The following is an 18,407-nucleotide window of genomic DNA, read 5'->3' as shown; positions in this document are numbered from 1 at the left end:
CCAAGTTTCATGAAAATTGGGCCAGTAGGTCTTCTGTAATACTGCAGACAACAAACAAATCAAACCGGAAACCTCCTTGGCGGACGTATTTTAGAGAAAGATGGTGGTTGAATAAAATACCAAAGTCAAAAGATCCACAATGAACAATTCTGAGCATGGAAGTTTATTCTTAAATTTGGGTATTTGGGTGAAATTGTGATCACCAAAGCTCATACTAAGTGGACAGGGAGTTGAGATTATTGTGTCGCATTTAAAGCAATTTTTATGCTGATTGAAAGTCCTCTGGAACACAACACACAAGACACAATTTAAAGTGAATATCATGTTTCTTTATTACTTATCTTTAACATCAAAGAAGCAAACACCCACCATACTTACTTCCAGCTATATATTAAAGTATATGGTAAATGTGCAAGATTTCATAAAACAGCAGTTGAGACATTTTGTCTAAAATTAAATTACCCAGACAAGGAAAGAAATGTACCTAGAGAAAAAAACAGAAGGTATTTCACACTTAACCTCAATGAATATACAATACCTACTTTGACATGACTTATATACATCTACATTAGACTTGATAAGATTTTTGGTGTGACATGATCCAGTTTTGTGGGAAAGATGCAATTGTTTGAAAGCAAAATTAGGGAAATCTCATATAATTTAGTAACAAAAAATTATAATTTGAATGAGAATAGTAAAATAATCAAAATATTAATAATGTCTAATTAAATATTTTAATACAATTTTAATCACAGCAGTACACAGAACCCAATTCACAATAAACAACAAAACGACTATTCTAAAACAAATAAAGAATCACAAGTTTCCATCCACGGCTACATCAAAGCTTTCTCCTCATGCATCACTTTAGACGTCGGAGAGGCTGTGACAGAAGATCAGCAACCAGTCATCTCAAATGAAAGACTAAACCCTTATTCCAGTGTGTTCTTCTCCGTTCAGGGTCTAACTATCTAACTATCCGGATTAGGAACTTGGTCCAGACTCTTCAGGTCATTAAGGAAGCTGGTTGGAGTCAGGATGTGAGAAGACCCTGTCAAGGAAAATGTGATATTTTTCATAAAAAGGAGGCAAAACCTCTTGAATGCTGCATTTTTGGGACAAACAAAATCGTGACCTCCTCAACATGGATTCCTTACCAATCAGCACTTCCCATTTCCCGTCAGTGGCTCGAGTGACTTCATAGGCAGAGCGCATCTCTGACTGTGACACCCCACCAATCACAAATATAATAAGTCGAGGGCCAGAGCGATATTCTGTGGGAGATTTATTTTTGTGCCAGTGTCCAAAACGTGCACTGCTGTAAAAGAATTAAAACAATAATGAGCAATAAGTCAGTTTCAGTACACTGAATGATCCATCAATAATCGGGCGGTCGGGTGTCAGATCTGTTCAGAGCCCTGGAACAAAACCACTGACAGTATGAGAATAACATCCAGATAACACAAGATTCACTCTCAGTGGTTTCTGTGACATGAGAAATATTGGTAACACTTTACTGGAAGGTCTCTACATAAGTGACATGAGACGGTCATGAACACATGACACGGTCATGACACATGAACCCTAACCGTAACTTATCATGACAAAAACCGAATGACACTTGCTGACAGAAGCGTTATGTCATAAACGTGTATGACTGTTTATAATGTTTATGACACGTTCATGACAGTGTCATGTCACTCTTACGTAGATACCTTCAAGAGAAAGTTTAACTGAAATATTTTGAAAGTAATGTTGAGCTTCCTAATGGATCGTATAGTGGAAAGTCACGCCATGCCACTGACCACCTGTGTGAAACAAATCTCTCCGCAGTATCATCTGCTGGGTCATGTTGTAAATTCAGATGGATTTTGATTGGCTGTAAGGGTTTCTATCGTTCATTAAATTGCTCCAAAAGTGATCCCAATGATGTCGTTTGCCACTGTCGTTGTCAATATAGTTGTGTGGACCCCACCATCCACTGGAGTTACAACGATTTTTAAAACTATATATTTATGGTTATGGTTATAGTTCTCTTCTTGGTGTGGACGGCACATAGTGCAAACAGCTCTGCTAGTTTAACACAATTTAAGTTCATATTGCTTTCATAATGTTACAAAAGCGGTCAAATTAACACCTTATTTCCAACTGCCATGTCCGATTTTTAATAGCCAGCCCTATTTAGCCAGCTTTGATTTTTAGCCTAGGGTTAATATTAATGACTACTCAGTTTTAATTCTGCACTTTGCTTAAAAGGAAGGGGACCAGCATTGTGCATTATGTAGATTATGAGTCAACCCAGGTCCATGAGAGCGGTTGGTATAAGCACTATGGTCATGATAGGAGTGAAAAGCAAAACTGGCTTAACTTCACCTTTTCAACTCACTTTGTCAAAAGCTTGGTTCCAACTTAGTATAATGGATAAAAGCTTTTATTTGACAACATTAATCTGTCTGCTACCCCAGTTAATATTTTTGTTGCTTTAAAAAAAATAGAAAAACAAGGATTTTTTTTAAAAGTAATATCACCTTGGAACATTAGAAAAGAAAGGCGCATGGGATTTATTTTCTAGCCGTCATTTTTTCAAAATGTTTTGTATTATTACTCATTAACCAATCATTTTTTTTATAATATCGTGCACTGTAATAAAGTAACAATGTGCAGTTCACATTTGATAAACAATTTATTTTCGGTTTCAAGCACCCACCTGACTGCAGTCTGAGTTGTGTTGATGGGAGCAGGATCAGAGATGAATGGCCACTGCTTTCTGTCCAGTTTGTCCTCGATGGCATTCTGCGACACAGAAACACAGATTGTGTAAATATTTGAAGGCAAAACTGAGCAGGTGTGCCAGTAACATCAGAAACCTCATTTTGGCTTTATTACCTCCATGACATCTTTGATTATGGGTGCCCATCTAGAGAGCTGGTACGTGCTCTCTGTGCGCTCCCTCCGCTCAGGCAGAGTTTGCTCTGCATTGCGGCCCTAACAAACAACATAAGTATGTAACAAATACTGACGGAAAATTATATTTGAACTTGTACCCACAATGCAATCAAGAAATTTACCCCAGCTATAATGTTACAGCCCAGGTTCTGCAGATTGGTGATGATGTTACTGTCGGCCTGTATGTTTGCATGCTGGATGAGCTTGGCAAGGTTCTCCTCCCCGATGCCTACATGGATAACCAGATATTTAAAAATGGTGAAGGCAATGAGAACACTTGTTTCTCTGCTAGTCAACACAACAAAGCTTCTGGTCATGAAAACATTTGGGTTTTAAAATGTTATATTAGTTTAAAAAAAAAGATTTGTGAAAAGGCCACACCTTTTTTCTTGTGGAATATGTACAGCAGTATGATGCGGATTTTCTCATAGGCCCCAATTTCATTGTTCAGGAGCACAGGAACAATGCTCTTCATGGCATCCTTCAGAGGTTCCCCTTCTGCATTTGCTCCCATTGCCAGGTCCTGTGGAAGACACCCATGGTTAACTATTAACTTCAACTGGAATCTCAATTACAACTTAAGTCAGCTGACAGACAACTCACGGAGCAGCTGACACAGGATGATGACTTTTAAGAATAATGCATTAGCACTATTGCGCTGAGCCTTTCACTAAACTTCTTAAAAAGGTTAATGCTGGCGTTACGTATGCTGTAAACTGCTCTGTATAATAATCTCAGAATACTTACAATTGTTTCACTGAACAGAAGAAAAAACTATTTGTAATGAAATAAACTGTCCTAGATTCACAGTAAACCTCCAGAGTTGCATTTGTAATCCATTAACTATTGTATAATAGTTATAAAATAATGATAGATATTGGACACTTAACTTGGCTTTTATACTTGCATCTAGCTTTGGGATATCCCTTTAATGCAATCCTGGGCACTGTGTGACCTCCCTAAAAACTCTTGTTAAGCGTTATGATGAATTTGGACTAAGCTTTGTTGGGGCCAATCAACAACAAAACTTTTTATGAGCAAGTGAAATTAGACAGTGGCTACAAGAGCACATAAAAATACAGCACACTGTTTTGTTTATAACGTTACACACATACATCTGTATTGGGTTGCCCAAACAATGTAGAACACTAAAACAAATGACAGCTGATAGAGAGCTGTTGCTGTTGGATCACACTGTCCATCTTTGAGCCAAAACATGCCCATTGGATTAAAGAGGCAGCTTTCAGACATGTTGACAATCCATTAGTGCATTTGAGTAATTCACTCATAAAAAAGGCCCCATTAACACTTGCATCTCATAATGCCACGGCCATGCATGCTTATCATTTCCTGTGTGGATTATGTGATAAAGGATGGAAATGTAACCAAATACATCCCCTCATGGAGACAAACCATGTCTAGCTCATACAAACAACACACTGGGGCTTGGCACTGGTCTGGACTGTGGCTTTATCCCAGGCTCATGTTGATGGAAGGATTTCTACATCACCAAGTAGTTAAAGTGGGTTATTTAATGCCTTGACACTCAATAATGACATAACAGCTTCTCCTGCATTTCTGTAGATATATGGACGTTGATGTTCGGTCCCAAGCTTCTTATGTAATATTACGATTCTCCATTAAATATCACAAGATCAGTGGAGCTATAAATAAAGATGCCATCACATCAAGGTCACTTAGTGTGTTGAGTGAGTGGGACAGAGTAACTCTATGTCAGACATTCCCTCTAAGATCCTTACCGTTACTGACTAACACAGTGGGACATATAGTTGCTACCCTGCAATATAAAAAAACTACTATTTTATCAACTATGCATGAGCAGACAAATACCAAGACTTTAATTGAATGCTCCTCTATGGGTACCTTTCTCTTTAGGGATCAAGAGACCATTATCATGTTTCTATTTATACCTCCAGCTATAGATGTACGGGACAACTATAGCTTCACTCATTTCATTGCCATAAAACTGTAGATGTAATCAACGGGACAACCACAGTATAGCTGTAAACATTACAACAATGCAATTCTTTTTTTAAATCTATCTGAGCTGTTTGTGTACTAATTGCGCTGAGTCAAAATGTCGAGGATACTGTCAAAAAATTATTCATTTCAATTGTACACCCCACAAGAGTACTGACCTGTTCCACTTCACAAAGCTTATCAACAGAGCCCTTAAATTTCTTCATACAAGCTTCGGCTAGGTGCAAGTGAGTAGAGTACTGTGAATGAAAATGCATAATAATAATAACAAAATTTAATTAATTTATAACAAAACCATCATATGATATATAAAACCAATAAAACATATTTTGAAAGCCACAGGCAAGACTGACAACTGATAGGAGATAGAAAATTTCTGGAGCAACTACAGAGATTCTTGTCATAACTGACAATCAATGTATGGGCACATCAACTAGAATGTGGGCAATTCTTTTAATTAAGACTTGTTCAAACTGTCAAATTTACTTTCAGTACTGACTCCTAATAAAATATGTTCAAAATCCTGATTAAGGGAAAATTCACTGTTGTGTATAGTCCTAATCTTGAACAGTTCAGAGTGTACTGGCTTTACAATAAATAAATAAAATGATGATGATGATGATAATAATATATATATGGTGAAGATTTGGCTTTTCTCCATCCTTCTCACCATGCTCAGCTCCTTTTGATACTGTGGCATCTTCTTTAACATCTGAGAGAGATCTTTTAAGTTGGCCTGAAATGCAAAACATTTTTACCAAAATTGTATTATAACATAAAAGTTGTCTTCATCTTATATCACAGACATATAGTATAATAATTGAACTGTACATGAACACTCACATTGTCAGTGCACATTCTCTTGCTCTCACAAAAGGTGCGCAGAAGCTCTGTCACTTTCCTGCAACAATGGGTTTTGAAAATGATCAGTCACCTTGTGCAGGAGTACATTTAATTAGTTCTAATAATGATGACATGAGTTATATTCTCATCTAGTTGTGTCAGACTTACTTAGTGACATCAGCAATGTGCATATGTCTGAGCTGAACCCAGAGCTCATCATCTTCATCCAATAATACTTCTCGGTCATTCGAATTCCCAATGCCAGTTGTCTGATAACTTCAAAAAATAAAACAAGTATAACACAATTAACTATGGATTAAAGGTCCAATGACATGCTGCTTTTTGGATGCTTTTATATAGGCCTTAGTGGTCCCCTAATACTGTATCTGAAGTCTCTTTCTCAAAATTCAGCCTTGGTGCAGAATTACAGCCACTAGAACCAGTCCCACAATGAGCTTTCCTTAGGATGTGCCATTTCTGTATCTGTAGCTTTAAATGCTATTGAGGAGGAGAGAAGGGGGCAAGGTGGAGGGTGGGTTTTTTTTTTTTTTTTTTTTTTTTTTTTTTTTTTTTTTTTTTTTTTTTTTTTTTTTTTTTTTTTTTTTTTTTTTTTTTTTTTTTTTTTTTTTTTTTTTTTTTTTTTTTTTTTTTTTTTCTCTCTCTCTCTCTCTCTCTCTCTTTTTTTCTCTCTCTCTCTCTCTCTCTCTCTCTCTCTCTCTCTCTCTCTCTCTCTCTCTCTCTCTCTCTCTTTCTTTCTCTCTCTCTTTTTTTTTTTTTTCTCTCTCTCTCCTCTGGGCGGCAAGGCAGAGAAAGGGGAGGTAATCTTGGAGCAAGATTCCAGATTGGCCCATCTGAGCTTTCATTTTCTCAAAGGCAGATTTACACCTATCACTATTTCTAGCCACTGGGGGACCATAGGCAGGCTGGCGGAACGCATATTAATGTTAAAAAACCTCATAAAGTGAAATTTTCATGCCATGGGACCTTTAATGGTATGCCCAAGGCAGCACACTGACCTGGCAAAGCAAATGAACAGCAGCCCAGATATTCACTCACCTATAGATGTCTTGTTTGATATCTAGCAAGTCGTAGGCCATCGCCTGGAAGGTCAACTCATGTAGAATAGGGGAGATGGGATCAAACCCACGATCAACAATCAGTAGCTGGGATCTCGCCTTATCTGCACCCTAAAAACAATAAACATAAAAGGATATTATATAATACTAATAATACTTTACAGAGAACTTCACAGATGCATAATAAATTAGGATCTAGTCTACAGTACGCATGAAATATAAGGCCCTTTATTATCTTTTTGTGAATCTGTCATGCAGTGAAAGTCTTTTATCAATACAAGTTCAATATCACCGTCTGTTGCAGCATGAGGCAGTGCTTCAGCAAATTTGTCAAGTACAGTAAAAAATAAAGAGAATGCTTAGACAGCACAGCATGGTAATGCACTTCAGATCTATGGGGGCAAAAAGAAAACAGTAATACATGCCTGTTAAGACCCATCTCAGGAGCAAGGATATGTCAGCTAAGAAAGACAGAAAAGAAGGGAAAAAGGGAAAGGTCCAGGTGTAATCAACAGGAAATAAAACCCAGAAACCACAGAAACTTTCACAACCTGTGAAGGTGAAGAGCTGCAGAATCCCGAAGGAAGTGTATTCTCTTATATGGAAAAGTTGGTTTAGCAGGAAAAAAAAAGCAGAATAAGAATTCAGAATACAAGAATTGTATTGATACTGTAGAGCACATAAGAATTGTTGTGGGTGGTGGTCTAAGTAGGTCCTAACCTCTCCCATGCTTGGGTTGTCAGCTTTATGAGCGGTAAGGCGCTGGTAGACCTCATCAGCCAGTCTAGCATTGTCCTCTGGTCCCCTTAGAAACAGAGAGGTATACACATGAATCAACAAATTCAGCGGAAAACTAATTTCAGTGTACTTTTATGCAAGGCTTTCATACTTGCGGTAACGGATTGCAGGGTACTCCTTAAGTGTGTCACACAGGGTTGCAATCTGCTCCGCCAGATTTTCCATAATTTTGTCTTTATCTTTATTTGGCTTAGAACTGTAGAAGGAGTACAAGGAGTTTGGATCATCCAGGGAGAATACCTGCAGGGGTGAGAGGTATTAAGGTTTGCCTCAATTTAACCATATCATGTTTACAACAATCAAGCTGAACTATTCACATTTACATCAACAATGGAAAAAATGACTGTGTATAATGTGAAAGGTGTTGCTCATAGTAATATACCCACAGCTCTAGGGGAACATTTAAGCATCTTTCAGCTCAAACTTTACTGTTTCACTCTTAACTCTCTCATCAACCTTGTTTCCAGCCATAGCAGGCATAATAGATAAACCCGCTGTATGCTACCTGCCCAGTACCACACAAAACACAGACAAAATGAGTGACTCGCTGTTTAGCAAAGTGGAGCGTTTAGCAGCTAGCCAAATAATTTCCTCAGGAGTTGTTGGTAACCAAAACACATCTAATACAAAAAGGGGAGATAATTCCCTACCTGAGCCTCATAAGGCAGGAAAGCAACGTTGATCTCTTTTAAAGTCTTGACGACCTTGGAAACTCTGGATCTACCAATCTCGGCAAAGAGACCATCTGGACAAGCTATGGAAGCAAACATTAATAAATAAATTAGAAATGGCAATAGCTTAATGTTATTATTCAATATATTTCAAAACGTAATAATACTACAAATGAGCACTGCACGCACACACACTTACTATCAGTGAAGAAGATGTGTGCTGCTTTGTAAGTAAAGGCAGCATCTTTGAAGTCGTTAATAAGAGCACGGACTGACTGTAAATGAAAACAAGTTTTGTTTAAAAGATTAAGATTATGAGAAAATTCACTATGAGGGAACTGAGGAATCTGAGGAAAGGCAACAGCTAACCTTCTCCACAGGTGAAATCAAATAAATGGCCTCCAAACTAGAGATGGGCTCCCTACGTTTATTGATGTCCTCCACAACTGAAAAGGAGAAAACAGAGAACCTTTACTTTAATCTACACAATCTGACTTAATCAATATGTAACTGCAAATAAAACATTAACATCACCATCATGTCAGGTGAAATACAGTAATATAATGTACAAGCTGCCAGATCAAAATCAGTGAATGCTGGCATGAATTACAAGTGTGTGTGTGGAACTCTGAGAAGGCCACACACATTTGGTTTGTGGATGGTGAAAAACACTTTCATGTGCAAATTTCAGATAAAAAAAAAAAGTAGATTATGCAAATGAAGTGGCTTTGTATGGACTGCATCTTTTTCATTTATATCAAATCTATCAGGGACCATTAATGCGCTAGGGACAGTGGACATTGTCAACTTAAGAAAGATTATGGCCATCCACATATAATAACAATTGATCTATGATGACAGTTTAAAAGAGGCTGGCAAAAGTTAAGCAACACTTGAAAACAGTGTACGGATATCTGTTAGTTCTCATTAGTTATATGCATACTTACTGGTAACCCCCTCTGCCAAAATGTCAGACATCTTGCAGCAAGAGGACAGAATTCGCATGCTCATGTGATCCACGATAAGAACCTGAAGTAACACAAGATAAAAAGGGGTTATAAATTTAGTGACAAAAATCAAGGGATTTTTATTCTTATTGATCGACAGTTACCTTCCATTCTCCATCCTTCTTCACACTCTTAATGACCCCATTGAGGATTTCTGTAGAAGAGAGGGAAATAAAAATCATATAGGCTATGATTACAGAAAGCATTGCCAGACCTATCTCCACAGCGCCGTGGAGGAGGGTCTGGTCCACACAGCATTCGGAGATAGGAAAAATATGTGCTCTTGTTTATTGGCATTTCTTTAATCTTTAAACGTTTTTCTTTAAATCACAATGTCTTGGGCGGTGCTAAGCGTCAAACGGAGCAACCATGCCTTTGCAAAATAGCCTCGGGAAGGAACTTGTTTTGGTGGAACGTGTACGTTCAAAAGTTGTTTTAGTCGTGCAACAGAAAACTCAGATTGGACAGATAGTCTAGCTAGCTGTCTGGATTTACCCTGCAGAGATCTGAGGAGCAGTTAACCATAGTCCTCACAAATCCACCGGAGTTTAAAACTACAACACAAAGAAAGCGGACGGTGATGGACATCCGGCTGAAAATGAGGGACATCCAGCGGAACTCCAGCGGCACCGGAACAATCCCGTAAATGAAACGTTGTTGATATAGATTAATCATTTGGAAACCTTTCTTGCCCAGCACAAAAAAAATATATTTGATAAAACAGGTAACAAGTGTTGGAATTTTAGCAGTGACTCCAATACAACAATACTTGGCAATGCTGTTTGTAAAACAGAAGTAACATAACACCATTATATGTTTATGTGATAGCTATGATTAACAAAACTCACAATTTTTCATACAGCACTCATTCACCATTTATACAATTTGTTTTTTTTGTTTTTTTTCTCAATTCCTCAAGTATGACATTCAATCTATTGTACACCAGTAGCTAAAGAGTAAAAGAATACATGCGTGGCTTCATTGAAATGAAACGAGGAACTTTCTTGAAACAAGCCCATAGCACTTGTATTTAACTCAGTCGTTTGGGTGCAACTTCCTTGTGTTATACTGTTGAGATTAAAGTGTATGAAACTCAGACAAAAGCATAGTTGTTCCAGTGACTTCATAGGCGCAACAGCTGAGGTATGGTACTACTGGGGAAACACTGCAAAACGGAGGGTTTCCTGCAGTGTTTTACTGTGGAGGTAGGCCATCTTTTCCAAAATGCCTTTAAATAAAACATCTACACCTTCAGGGTAAAAGAGCAGAGGCACTATTCCACACAGCAAACGCTGTTATAATACTAATAATATTTATATTAAGTTTGGCTATTGTTTAGGACATCATCTACTTACAAAGATCTGGGTGGCTTACCACCTCAGCTAAACCGTTTCCTCTCTTTAATAGTGCACAGAAGGACAGCGTGGGAAGAGACATGAAAATGAAGAACTACATCGATGTGTTATCATGTACATTACTGAACTTCCTTGATTAACCTCATTAGAAACACAGCAGTGACTCCCTAAGACACATGATTGATTGTTCTAAGTCTTATTACCACATCGATTCACTTACTAATTGTCATGATAATTGGCTGGCACAAGTTTAATTCAGCAGTTAATTATAAAGAAACATAGTATTGCTCTAAACCTTCTGTTAATGATCATTGTAATTACTTTTTATGAATAGTTTTATAGGCCATACCTATAATCTAGCTTGTAGCAACATACATTCAACAACATAGATATGTCTGCCAGGACCAAGTTGAAAATTAATCACTGACAAATGCCTCATCTTGTCTATTTTCAACCTATTTTCATAGAGGGAACTGGAAAAGATGACTACTTGTAGCTGGGGATTTCCACCTTAAAGCAGACAGCCTTCAAGCTATTTTAGCAATCTAAATCTTAGCCTACATTTGTTAATTTTTAAAATGTACCAAAATATCTGCATAATTTCCCTGATGCCTGTCTTGCCTGTAACATAATGCTGTATTAGGACTTACTTGATTTTACTCTGTCACTGCTCTGAGTTTATTACTTACAATGACATATTTTATTTGCAATTATAGTGACAGGGGAGAGGGCTTAAACTCCCCCATGCTTTAACTCAACTTGTGTGGACAACAATGTCTTCAAGCATTAGATCAAGCTCCTAAGACCTGTCAACATGCCACCGTTCTAACTGCTTTTGCAGTTTCCGAAGCCCAGCCCTACAAACAGGAGTTATTCAAATTAGTGGCAATGAAAAAAAAAGAGCATATTCTAAAACGTACATAAATGACAAGCCATTGGTCTGGTCTCAGAATCCTAGATCCAAGATCACCGTTAGGCTACACATCCCACTGCCCAGGGACTACAGATGAAAATTAGCTTATAATAGCTAACTCTGGTACTGCTAAGGAGCTGTGCCTTGTCCCTGTCAAATAAACAAATAACGAAGATTTTAGCAATTCTGAGTGGCAGGTGCTTGCACACTCCTCCTAATCCTTGACATTAGTGAAAAGATATATAAAGAGATAAGATATATAAATATAATAGCTAGTTATATAATAACCATTACCATCACATAACGCTATTTGTCTTTGTAGAGATTTGTGAATACACAATGTATTAATTAATCATATTAGCCTACACTTAACGTTATGTTACAAATACTTTGAATGCATCCATTAGGCTATATAACGTTATTGAAAACATTGTTACATTATTTTTTTTAACAAAACAACACACCTGAGTAAAAATTGAATTATCAGTTACTTTAAAAACCATCGCTAGAAAAGTTATCGGGCTTCCTTGTAGGTTAACTTTAGCTAGCTAACGTTACCTATGGACTGTCGCAACATTTCCAGTCACTGATGCCGCATTTTACATCCGCCAAATATCACAACAAATCTTAATTTCCCCTCAGCAAATGTTATCAACACAACAATACCAATTGTTATCAATGGCTTGGGTTAGCGAGACACATTATTTCCTTAGGTAATATTAACATTTTAATTGGGACTGGAACAGGAAGAAACCTTTGGTGAACCAACGTCCCAGCAGTGTTTTGAGTTATAACGTTAAGTCTATCGTCAATTTATCGAGCTCGTACGAGATACATTAGAATTAACTACCTGTGTATATCAACGTTAGTTAGTAACTTCTGAAAGCAGATAACGATACGAGTGTATAACTTACTTTCTCCTACTACCGCTTTCAGCCCACTCGGTGCCATCTTGACAGCAGTCTGCTGGCTTCTCTCTCGTCGGTCACTTCCTTGTTGTTGCAAAGCCTGTATGGTTCTAGCACACAGCTTTTGACAGCGAAATAGTGCCCCCCATTGTTTGGTACTAGGCTACTGTTGCCTCAACACATCTCATACGCTTTTCACATTTTTGTGTTGTAACCAGTACAAAATTAGCACCATCCACCAGCCAAATGCTGGTAAAATATGCAAGTGACTGATAGATTTGCTTAACTCACCAGGCAAAAAAAAAATTGCGTGGCTGGTAAAATTTGAACATCACTATTTGGCTGGTGGACCAAAAAGTTAATTAACTTTAAAATTAATTTTGCACCCTGCTGTAACCATATGGTTGGAACCATATATTGTATAACATGTTTGGAACAACTAACATAAGTGGGAAATGTCCGTAAGCTAAATTAATTCTAATTAAATGTATAGGAAATTAAGCCTGTACGATGCTTGGCCTTTTCCAAAGATTAACATTAATAGTATTCCATATTCACATGCACTTTCAGCATACATTAGGCTACATGTTGGTAATGTCTCTTTATAATATATATTACAATCATTAACATAGCCAGGTGTTATGGGGAAAATCACGATCAGTATTTCACTTCATCCCAGAAGTGGAGGTCTTTTCAGTTATTGTAGTACATTTTTTGAGACATCTGTACACCTTAATATCCAAACACAATCACATCCAATGGGCAAATCAATGCTTCTGTTACAATAGGTGAAACAAAAACAACAATGAGTTGTCTTTAATGAAAAACATTACAATGACATGTTAACAATAAGTATACATAATCAGTGCTATAGTGTCATTTCCCCCCACCCCATCTACTTTTTTTTATACTAACAGAGTGGATGAAATTAGGCTTTCACTAGAGTGACAAGCAGAAAAACAATTATTTAATGTCATAGTTTCACACAACTGAAAACACTTAATCATCACTGGTGCAGCCACTTGCTTTACATTGACAATGAATGCAGCCAATTACAAATAATTCGCAAAAGAAAACCTGCTGCAGTCTTTAAGTGAACTGTGACTTAAGGGAAATTTGAGTTTCCAATAAGGCAACCCAGAACATTAAGATAAAGCTAACCAGACTTCATAGCATATGCTTAAGGCAGACATTGCTGTCAAATGTGCCTCTAATAAATATTGATATGAAGGAGTGAATACTTAATACAAACAGTTACCTTTTTTTACACTTTGGTATTAAGGTTTCTTTCTGTTATCAATATCAAACATGCCTAATTACATCCACTTTGATGCAATGTTGTAAAACATTAAACATAGAGAAAATCCAGTGCACCTTACAAAATAAATCAGGATGATTACATAAGATCCAATTGGGGATATAACTCAAATAATTATTTTATGACAGTGCAATCACAGCAACTCAACTGATGCATGAGGCATTAAAAACACACAGAATGTTGGCATGAATCACATGTAAATTAAAAATGCATATTAGACACAATCAATCCCAGGAAAACTCCCATAACACCGTTGGGATGTGGTAACTTATTTCCAATGTGTCATCCTCTTACTCCAGTCCGACCAGTTTATTTTGCCCAAAAAACATTGCCAGATTATCCGCCAATGATTGTGCTGGGAATTTATGCATTTTTTCAACACACACTCATCAATTCTCAGACTCCATAGAAATCTCTTTTAATATTCGCTGCTCCTTACGTACACGCATTCGCTCTTTGAAGTCCTCCAACTCTTTCCTCTGAAAATACATATAACACAATCATAGTCATCATATATTGTGCTGTACAGCAGTAGTTCTGAACTGAATGAATAAATATGCAGATATAGAGATATATATATATATATATATATATATATATATATCTGAATGAATAAATATGCAGATATAGATATATATATATATATATATATATATATATATATATATATATATATATATATATGCAGATATAGATATAGATATATATATATATATATATATATATATATATATAAATAAATAAAAACAGCTAAGGAACAATGCAGACACAGAAAATATTATAAATATATATATAAAATAAATAAATAAAACATCAAACTTGATTAAAAAAATAAGGTCTGATAGTATTATCTGAAACATTCAAAGTAAAAAATTAGCACCACAAGGATGAGCTCTTGTAACCCTTCATGTGGTTTTATCACACCATTTATCTGTTGGTTTCAGAATGATACAGAGAGGACAACATAATATGGCCCTTATAGGCAAAAAAGACAGAAAAGCTTTGCACAGTGTGTACTGCAGAGTATGAGGTGCTGGCCAACAAAAGTTGAATGTATAGACAGAAAAATAAAACCACATCAAAATAAATTAAAATTAATTTGTTGTAGTGAGGGCTGAGTGTGCAGTTTTATTTTTTTTATGGACAGTATCCACTTTATAAACACGAGTGTGTATAGTCTGTGTATTACACTTACATGCATACCCTCGTCAGGGGGGAAGATCTCCCTCTGGATACCATAACAGATCAATGCCATCGTAGCACAGAGAAAGAAACATGTGTTATTACAAGAAGAGCACCAAGCGTCACTTGGTGGACTGATAATTATGATAAAAAAATAAACAAAAATAAAAAGAGCATGACATACCTTTCTCTTCACTATGTACTCTTCAAAATACTCAGCCTGGTTTGAGATCCAGAACATGGTCACGGGAAATGACAGATATAGCATCATCTGCTCAAAAAACAAATAGACCAGCCAGTGAGTGATAGCAGAAACATGTTACATCATGACCACGCTTAGCCTAATAATAATGACTAACGTTAGCTAGATCGAGCCACGAAACCTGGGCCGATTTGTGCATTTGTAATTCTTAAAACCAATAAATAGTAAATGTCAACGAATGTTGTTTTAAAACATTTGCTACTTACTCTAAACACCTCTATTTTAACACCCATTTTCACATCGATACCGGGCCCACAACAGCGAAACAAACTCCGAACATCGCCAAAGACCTTCACGCTACTTCCGGGTTTATGGAAGGTCCAATCACTTGAAAGCCACGACGCATGCGTTTGGGTTGCCATAAATAAACGTTACCCAATTGAAAATAGACACACGTTTGGCATTCAGGCCTATTCCTATAGATTTTTTTTGACCTAATATTTGGAGATCTCAAAATCTGACGCTTACTTTTCAGAGCTGACCGTCGGTTTGATTAAATCATTTTTAACAGTAGTTGTCCACGGAGGGGCACTGCAAACTTTGATTTTGTCCAGATACCATTCTCTATGCGTTTCAGATAAAACTTGCAATAATTACCTGCAAAAAAAGCACAACGATGAATGATCCCCTTCTACTGACCATTAATGGAATAAAACATAAAAAACAACTTACAAGCATGTCAGTCTGGTGAGTGGATTGATCGTAACCTTAACCTTTCAAATATACAAACATAAAAATAAATGTCATTACATTTTTACTGTATCTTCCAACATGTTTGAACTCCGTTTTTTATGGATCCGTTTCCACTTGTTTTCTTTACTCTCACCTACCTTGGGGTATCTATAATCTAATCAAAAATAATTGTTACTTTTGGGAGCAGCATTTTTTAAACTTTCGCTTATGTTTTTCCATTGTAGCTTTGTGCCCAAATGTCCTGTCGGCGTTAATAAATGTTTTTTGTCAGTTTTTGCCATGGATGTTTTTTGCCTGGTGCACAGATATTTGCCAGACGTAACACGCTCTTACGTCCTCAGCGAAAAGACCTACGCGTGACGTCATCGACAACGAGAGGTGTTCAGGATCCTCGGAGAGAAAGATCCCGCGCGCCCTGGCAACCTGATAAACCCAGGTAAACGCCGTTGATTCAAACATTATTCTGCCAGTCATGTTCTCTCAGTAAACCGAATGAGTAGACCGCAAGAGACACGGTAACAGCAGTGTAAAGACTTGAGAGGTAGCTCTGATGCCCGGCGCCCACTGAGACCGTTCACTTGCACGGCGGCCTGTTCTGGCTAACTAGCTTGCTAGCTAAAGCTAGTTGGCAGTTGTCTATCAAAAGACACAATAACCGCATCTACATTGTGTGTCTATCTGACATCCCTTGCCTGTCTCACTCACTGCTGGCCACAAATACGCTGCTAATAGCCCAACAAATGCTGCTACGACCACCGTGTTGGGCATCAGTTGCTAATTTGCTCGTCGACTGTCTTGTGTTGTGGGAGACGGTGACGCCGTCATGGTGATGATGGCGCACACTCAGACTGAGGTTATTTTATGAGAATGCATTCAAAGGAGTAGATATCACAAAACCGAACTGTACAGTTCATTTTCCAAAGCTTACTGTCACGATCTTGGAAACAATATGTATCTTCGTACGCTTTCAGGTCTGCTATGCAGTTCTGCTATGCATAGCACTGACGTCCATTACGAAACCCAGGCAATAATCTTTGCCCTGTGGCCTAACGTTAGGATTTTGGCTGCTCGACGATGGTCGCTCGCCAGCAGTCTTTACTTTGCAATGTATGTTTTTATTCAACACCAACTGGTAATTATATCTATCCCACACAGATGTGTTTGGGTCTGTACTGTTTGTATGACTAATATGGGGGGAGACAGACATAAAGCAGTGGCATTCAGCCGACTGGTGTGTTCAAACAGATTACTCCTGCAGAGGCCCGTTAACGTTACTTAGCGTACTGTCCATGCCTGTTGTTTTCCTTGTAGGAGAAATCCTCAATTTTACAGGCGTGAAACCTATTTTAAATTGTTTATGGTTTAACATCGCTATAGCAGTTGGAAGCACAATGTGTAACAACATAGATCTATCTAATGACTAGCCCGCCTGCAGTCACGCTTGTTTGGATAGGCTTCTTTGCCTAAAGGTGCACACAGATTGAAGCAGTTCAAACCTCTAGGGCTACTGTAACTGGTTACCTAGCATATACCTTTTTATCTACCATTTTCCTTAAACTATATTTTGGCAATCTGATATGCAGACCCAAGCTATAGGTCAGTTTTGTGATTAGTGTGTATACAGTGATAAGATATAGAAGATGTAGACATTGCTACATCATGCCACCAAGTGTGTAAATAAAAGAGGACAAATTGGGTCAAAGGGCATGCAGTTACCAGGTGAGCAGTAGATCAAACAAACTCAGAAGGCTGAGCTATAAATGGGTACCATTACTGCAAATTAATTTTCCTAGTTGAAATAGATTTTAAAGAGACTGAGTCAAAGTGCTTGCCGATACCAGGTAAGTTTAGGGTTCACAGAGCTGAGCTTTTAATTACATACTTTACCTCAAAATACTAGTATGTAATTATTGTTGGTTTTCCATTTTAAAAAGCCATTAACTACCTGCAACATTTCAGAGTGTCTAAAAATTGCCAGCCAGGAAAACATGCATGTCGGCCACTTAATCTACAGACTTAGATCTGACTTATTTTTGGCTCTGATTTTGGTCATTAATACTTTTATCGCCCCTGTTTTCTCTCTCTTTTTTTATTTTTAAATTCCTTTTTTTGGTTCTGTTCTCTCTGGTTTAGTTACCATGGTAACACCATCCTTGGCCTAGTTGTGAATGACCTCTAAATGAAAAGGAGTGTGTGGTCAGGGAACAAATGATCGAGCAAACAAAATATATTATATAGTGTGTGAGTGTATGTGCTTCATTTACCACTTTAGAATCATTGGCAGGAGTTTCATTAGGCTTACTAGCACTCTGTTAATGCTGCTACTGCTGAAATGACATTAAAGAGCATTGAATTTTTGTTTTCTCTTCGGCCACATGAAAACGTGCGTCTTTGTCATATTGTGGCATGTTTGGAATGCAATAGGCAATAATGA

General features: G+C 37.4%; 2 protein-coding genes across 3 annotated transcripts; both read right to left on the bottom strand.

Annotated features, from left to right (window-relative positions):
• Positions 1 to 307: 307 nt before the first annotated feature.
• stxbp2 (syntaxin binding protein 2) lies at positions 308 to 12,650 on the bottom strand. Of its 2 annotated transcripts, none has more exons than XM_039824882.1 (19): positions 12,525 to 12,650; positions 9,447 to 9,496; positions 9,283 to 9,364; positions 8,705 to 8,781; positions 8,535 to 8,610; positions 8,315 to 8,418; positions 7,756 to 7,904; positions 7,587 to 7,671; positions 6,847 to 6,977; positions 5,959 to 6,066; positions 5,791 to 5,848; positions 5,618 to 5,683; positions 5,106 to 5,186; positions 3,328 to 3,469; positions 3,069 to 3,175; positions 2,887 to 2,985; positions 2,708 to 2,793; positions 1,158 to 1,318; positions 308 to 1,051 (listed from the first exon to the last, which is right to left on the bottom strand). In XM_039824882.1, exons 1-19 carry the CDS (start codon positions 12,559 to 12,561, stop codon positions 972 to 974), a joined length of 1,779 nt encoding a protein of 592 aa, XP_039680816.1. In that variant the 5' UTR covers positions 12,562 to 12,650; the 3' UTR covers positions 308 to 971. The 2 variants fall into 2 exon arrangements, with proteins under 2 accessions (XP_039680816.1, XP_039680817.1); XM_039824883.1 differs by having other exon boundaries at positions 1,158 to 1,315.
• A 657-nt stretch (positions 12,651 to 13,307) lies between these two features.
• LOC120574544 (protein PET100 homolog, mitochondrial) lies at positions 13,308 to 15,682 on the bottom strand. Its single transcript, XM_039824927.1, has 4 exons — positions 15,487 to 15,682; positions 15,203 to 15,289; positions 15,032 to 15,064; positions 13,308 to 14,315 (listed from the first exon to the last, which is right to left on the bottom strand). Exons 1-4 carry the CDS (start codon positions 15,640 to 15,642, stop codon positions 14,226 to 14,228), a joined length of 366 nt encoding a protein of 121 aa, XP_039680861.1. The 5' UTR covers positions 15,643 to 15,682; the 3' UTR covers positions 13,308 to 14,225.
• Positions 15,683 to 18,407: the final 2,725 nt, after the last annotated feature.

Source organism: Perca fluviatilis, chromosome 15 (assembly GCF_010015445.1).
Source record: "Perca fluviatilis chromosome 15, GENO_Pfluv_1.0, whole genome shotgun sequence".
Classification (NCBI taxonomy): Eukaryota; Metazoa; Chordata; class Actinopteri; order Perciformes; family Percidae; genus Perca; species Perca fluviatilis.
The sequence above is the reverse complement of the archived record's forward strand: the minus strand, read 5'-3'. Positions and strand labels throughout refer to the sequence as shown.

Bases quoted from the DNA above. Each gene is read 5' to 3' on its own strand.
- stxbp2 (XM_039824882.1), bottom strand. From the start codon at position 12,561: ATGGCACCGAGTGGGCTGAAAGCGGTAGTAGGAGAAA. The intron at 5,849-5,958 runs GTAAGTCTGACA...CCATTGTTGCAG, and splicing joins CACATTGCTGATGTCACTAA to GAAAGTGACAGAGCTTCTGC. The intron at 5,187-5,617 runs GTGAGAAGGATG...TTTCATTCACAG, and splicing joins ATCAAAAGGAGCTGAGCATG to TACTCTACTCACTTGCACCT.
- LOC120574544 (XM_039824927.1), bottom strand. From the start codon at position 15,642: ATGGCAACCCAAACGCATGCGTCGTGGCTTTCAAGTGATTGGACCTTC. The intron at 15,065-15,202 runs GTATGTCATGCT...TATGGTATCCAG, and splicing joins AGTACATAGTGAAGAGAAAG to AGGGAGATCTTCCCCCCTGA. The intron at 14,316-15,031 runs GTAAGTGTAATA...ATGTATTTTCAG, and splicing joins CCCCTGACGAGGGTATGCAT to AGGAAAGAGTTGGAGGACTT.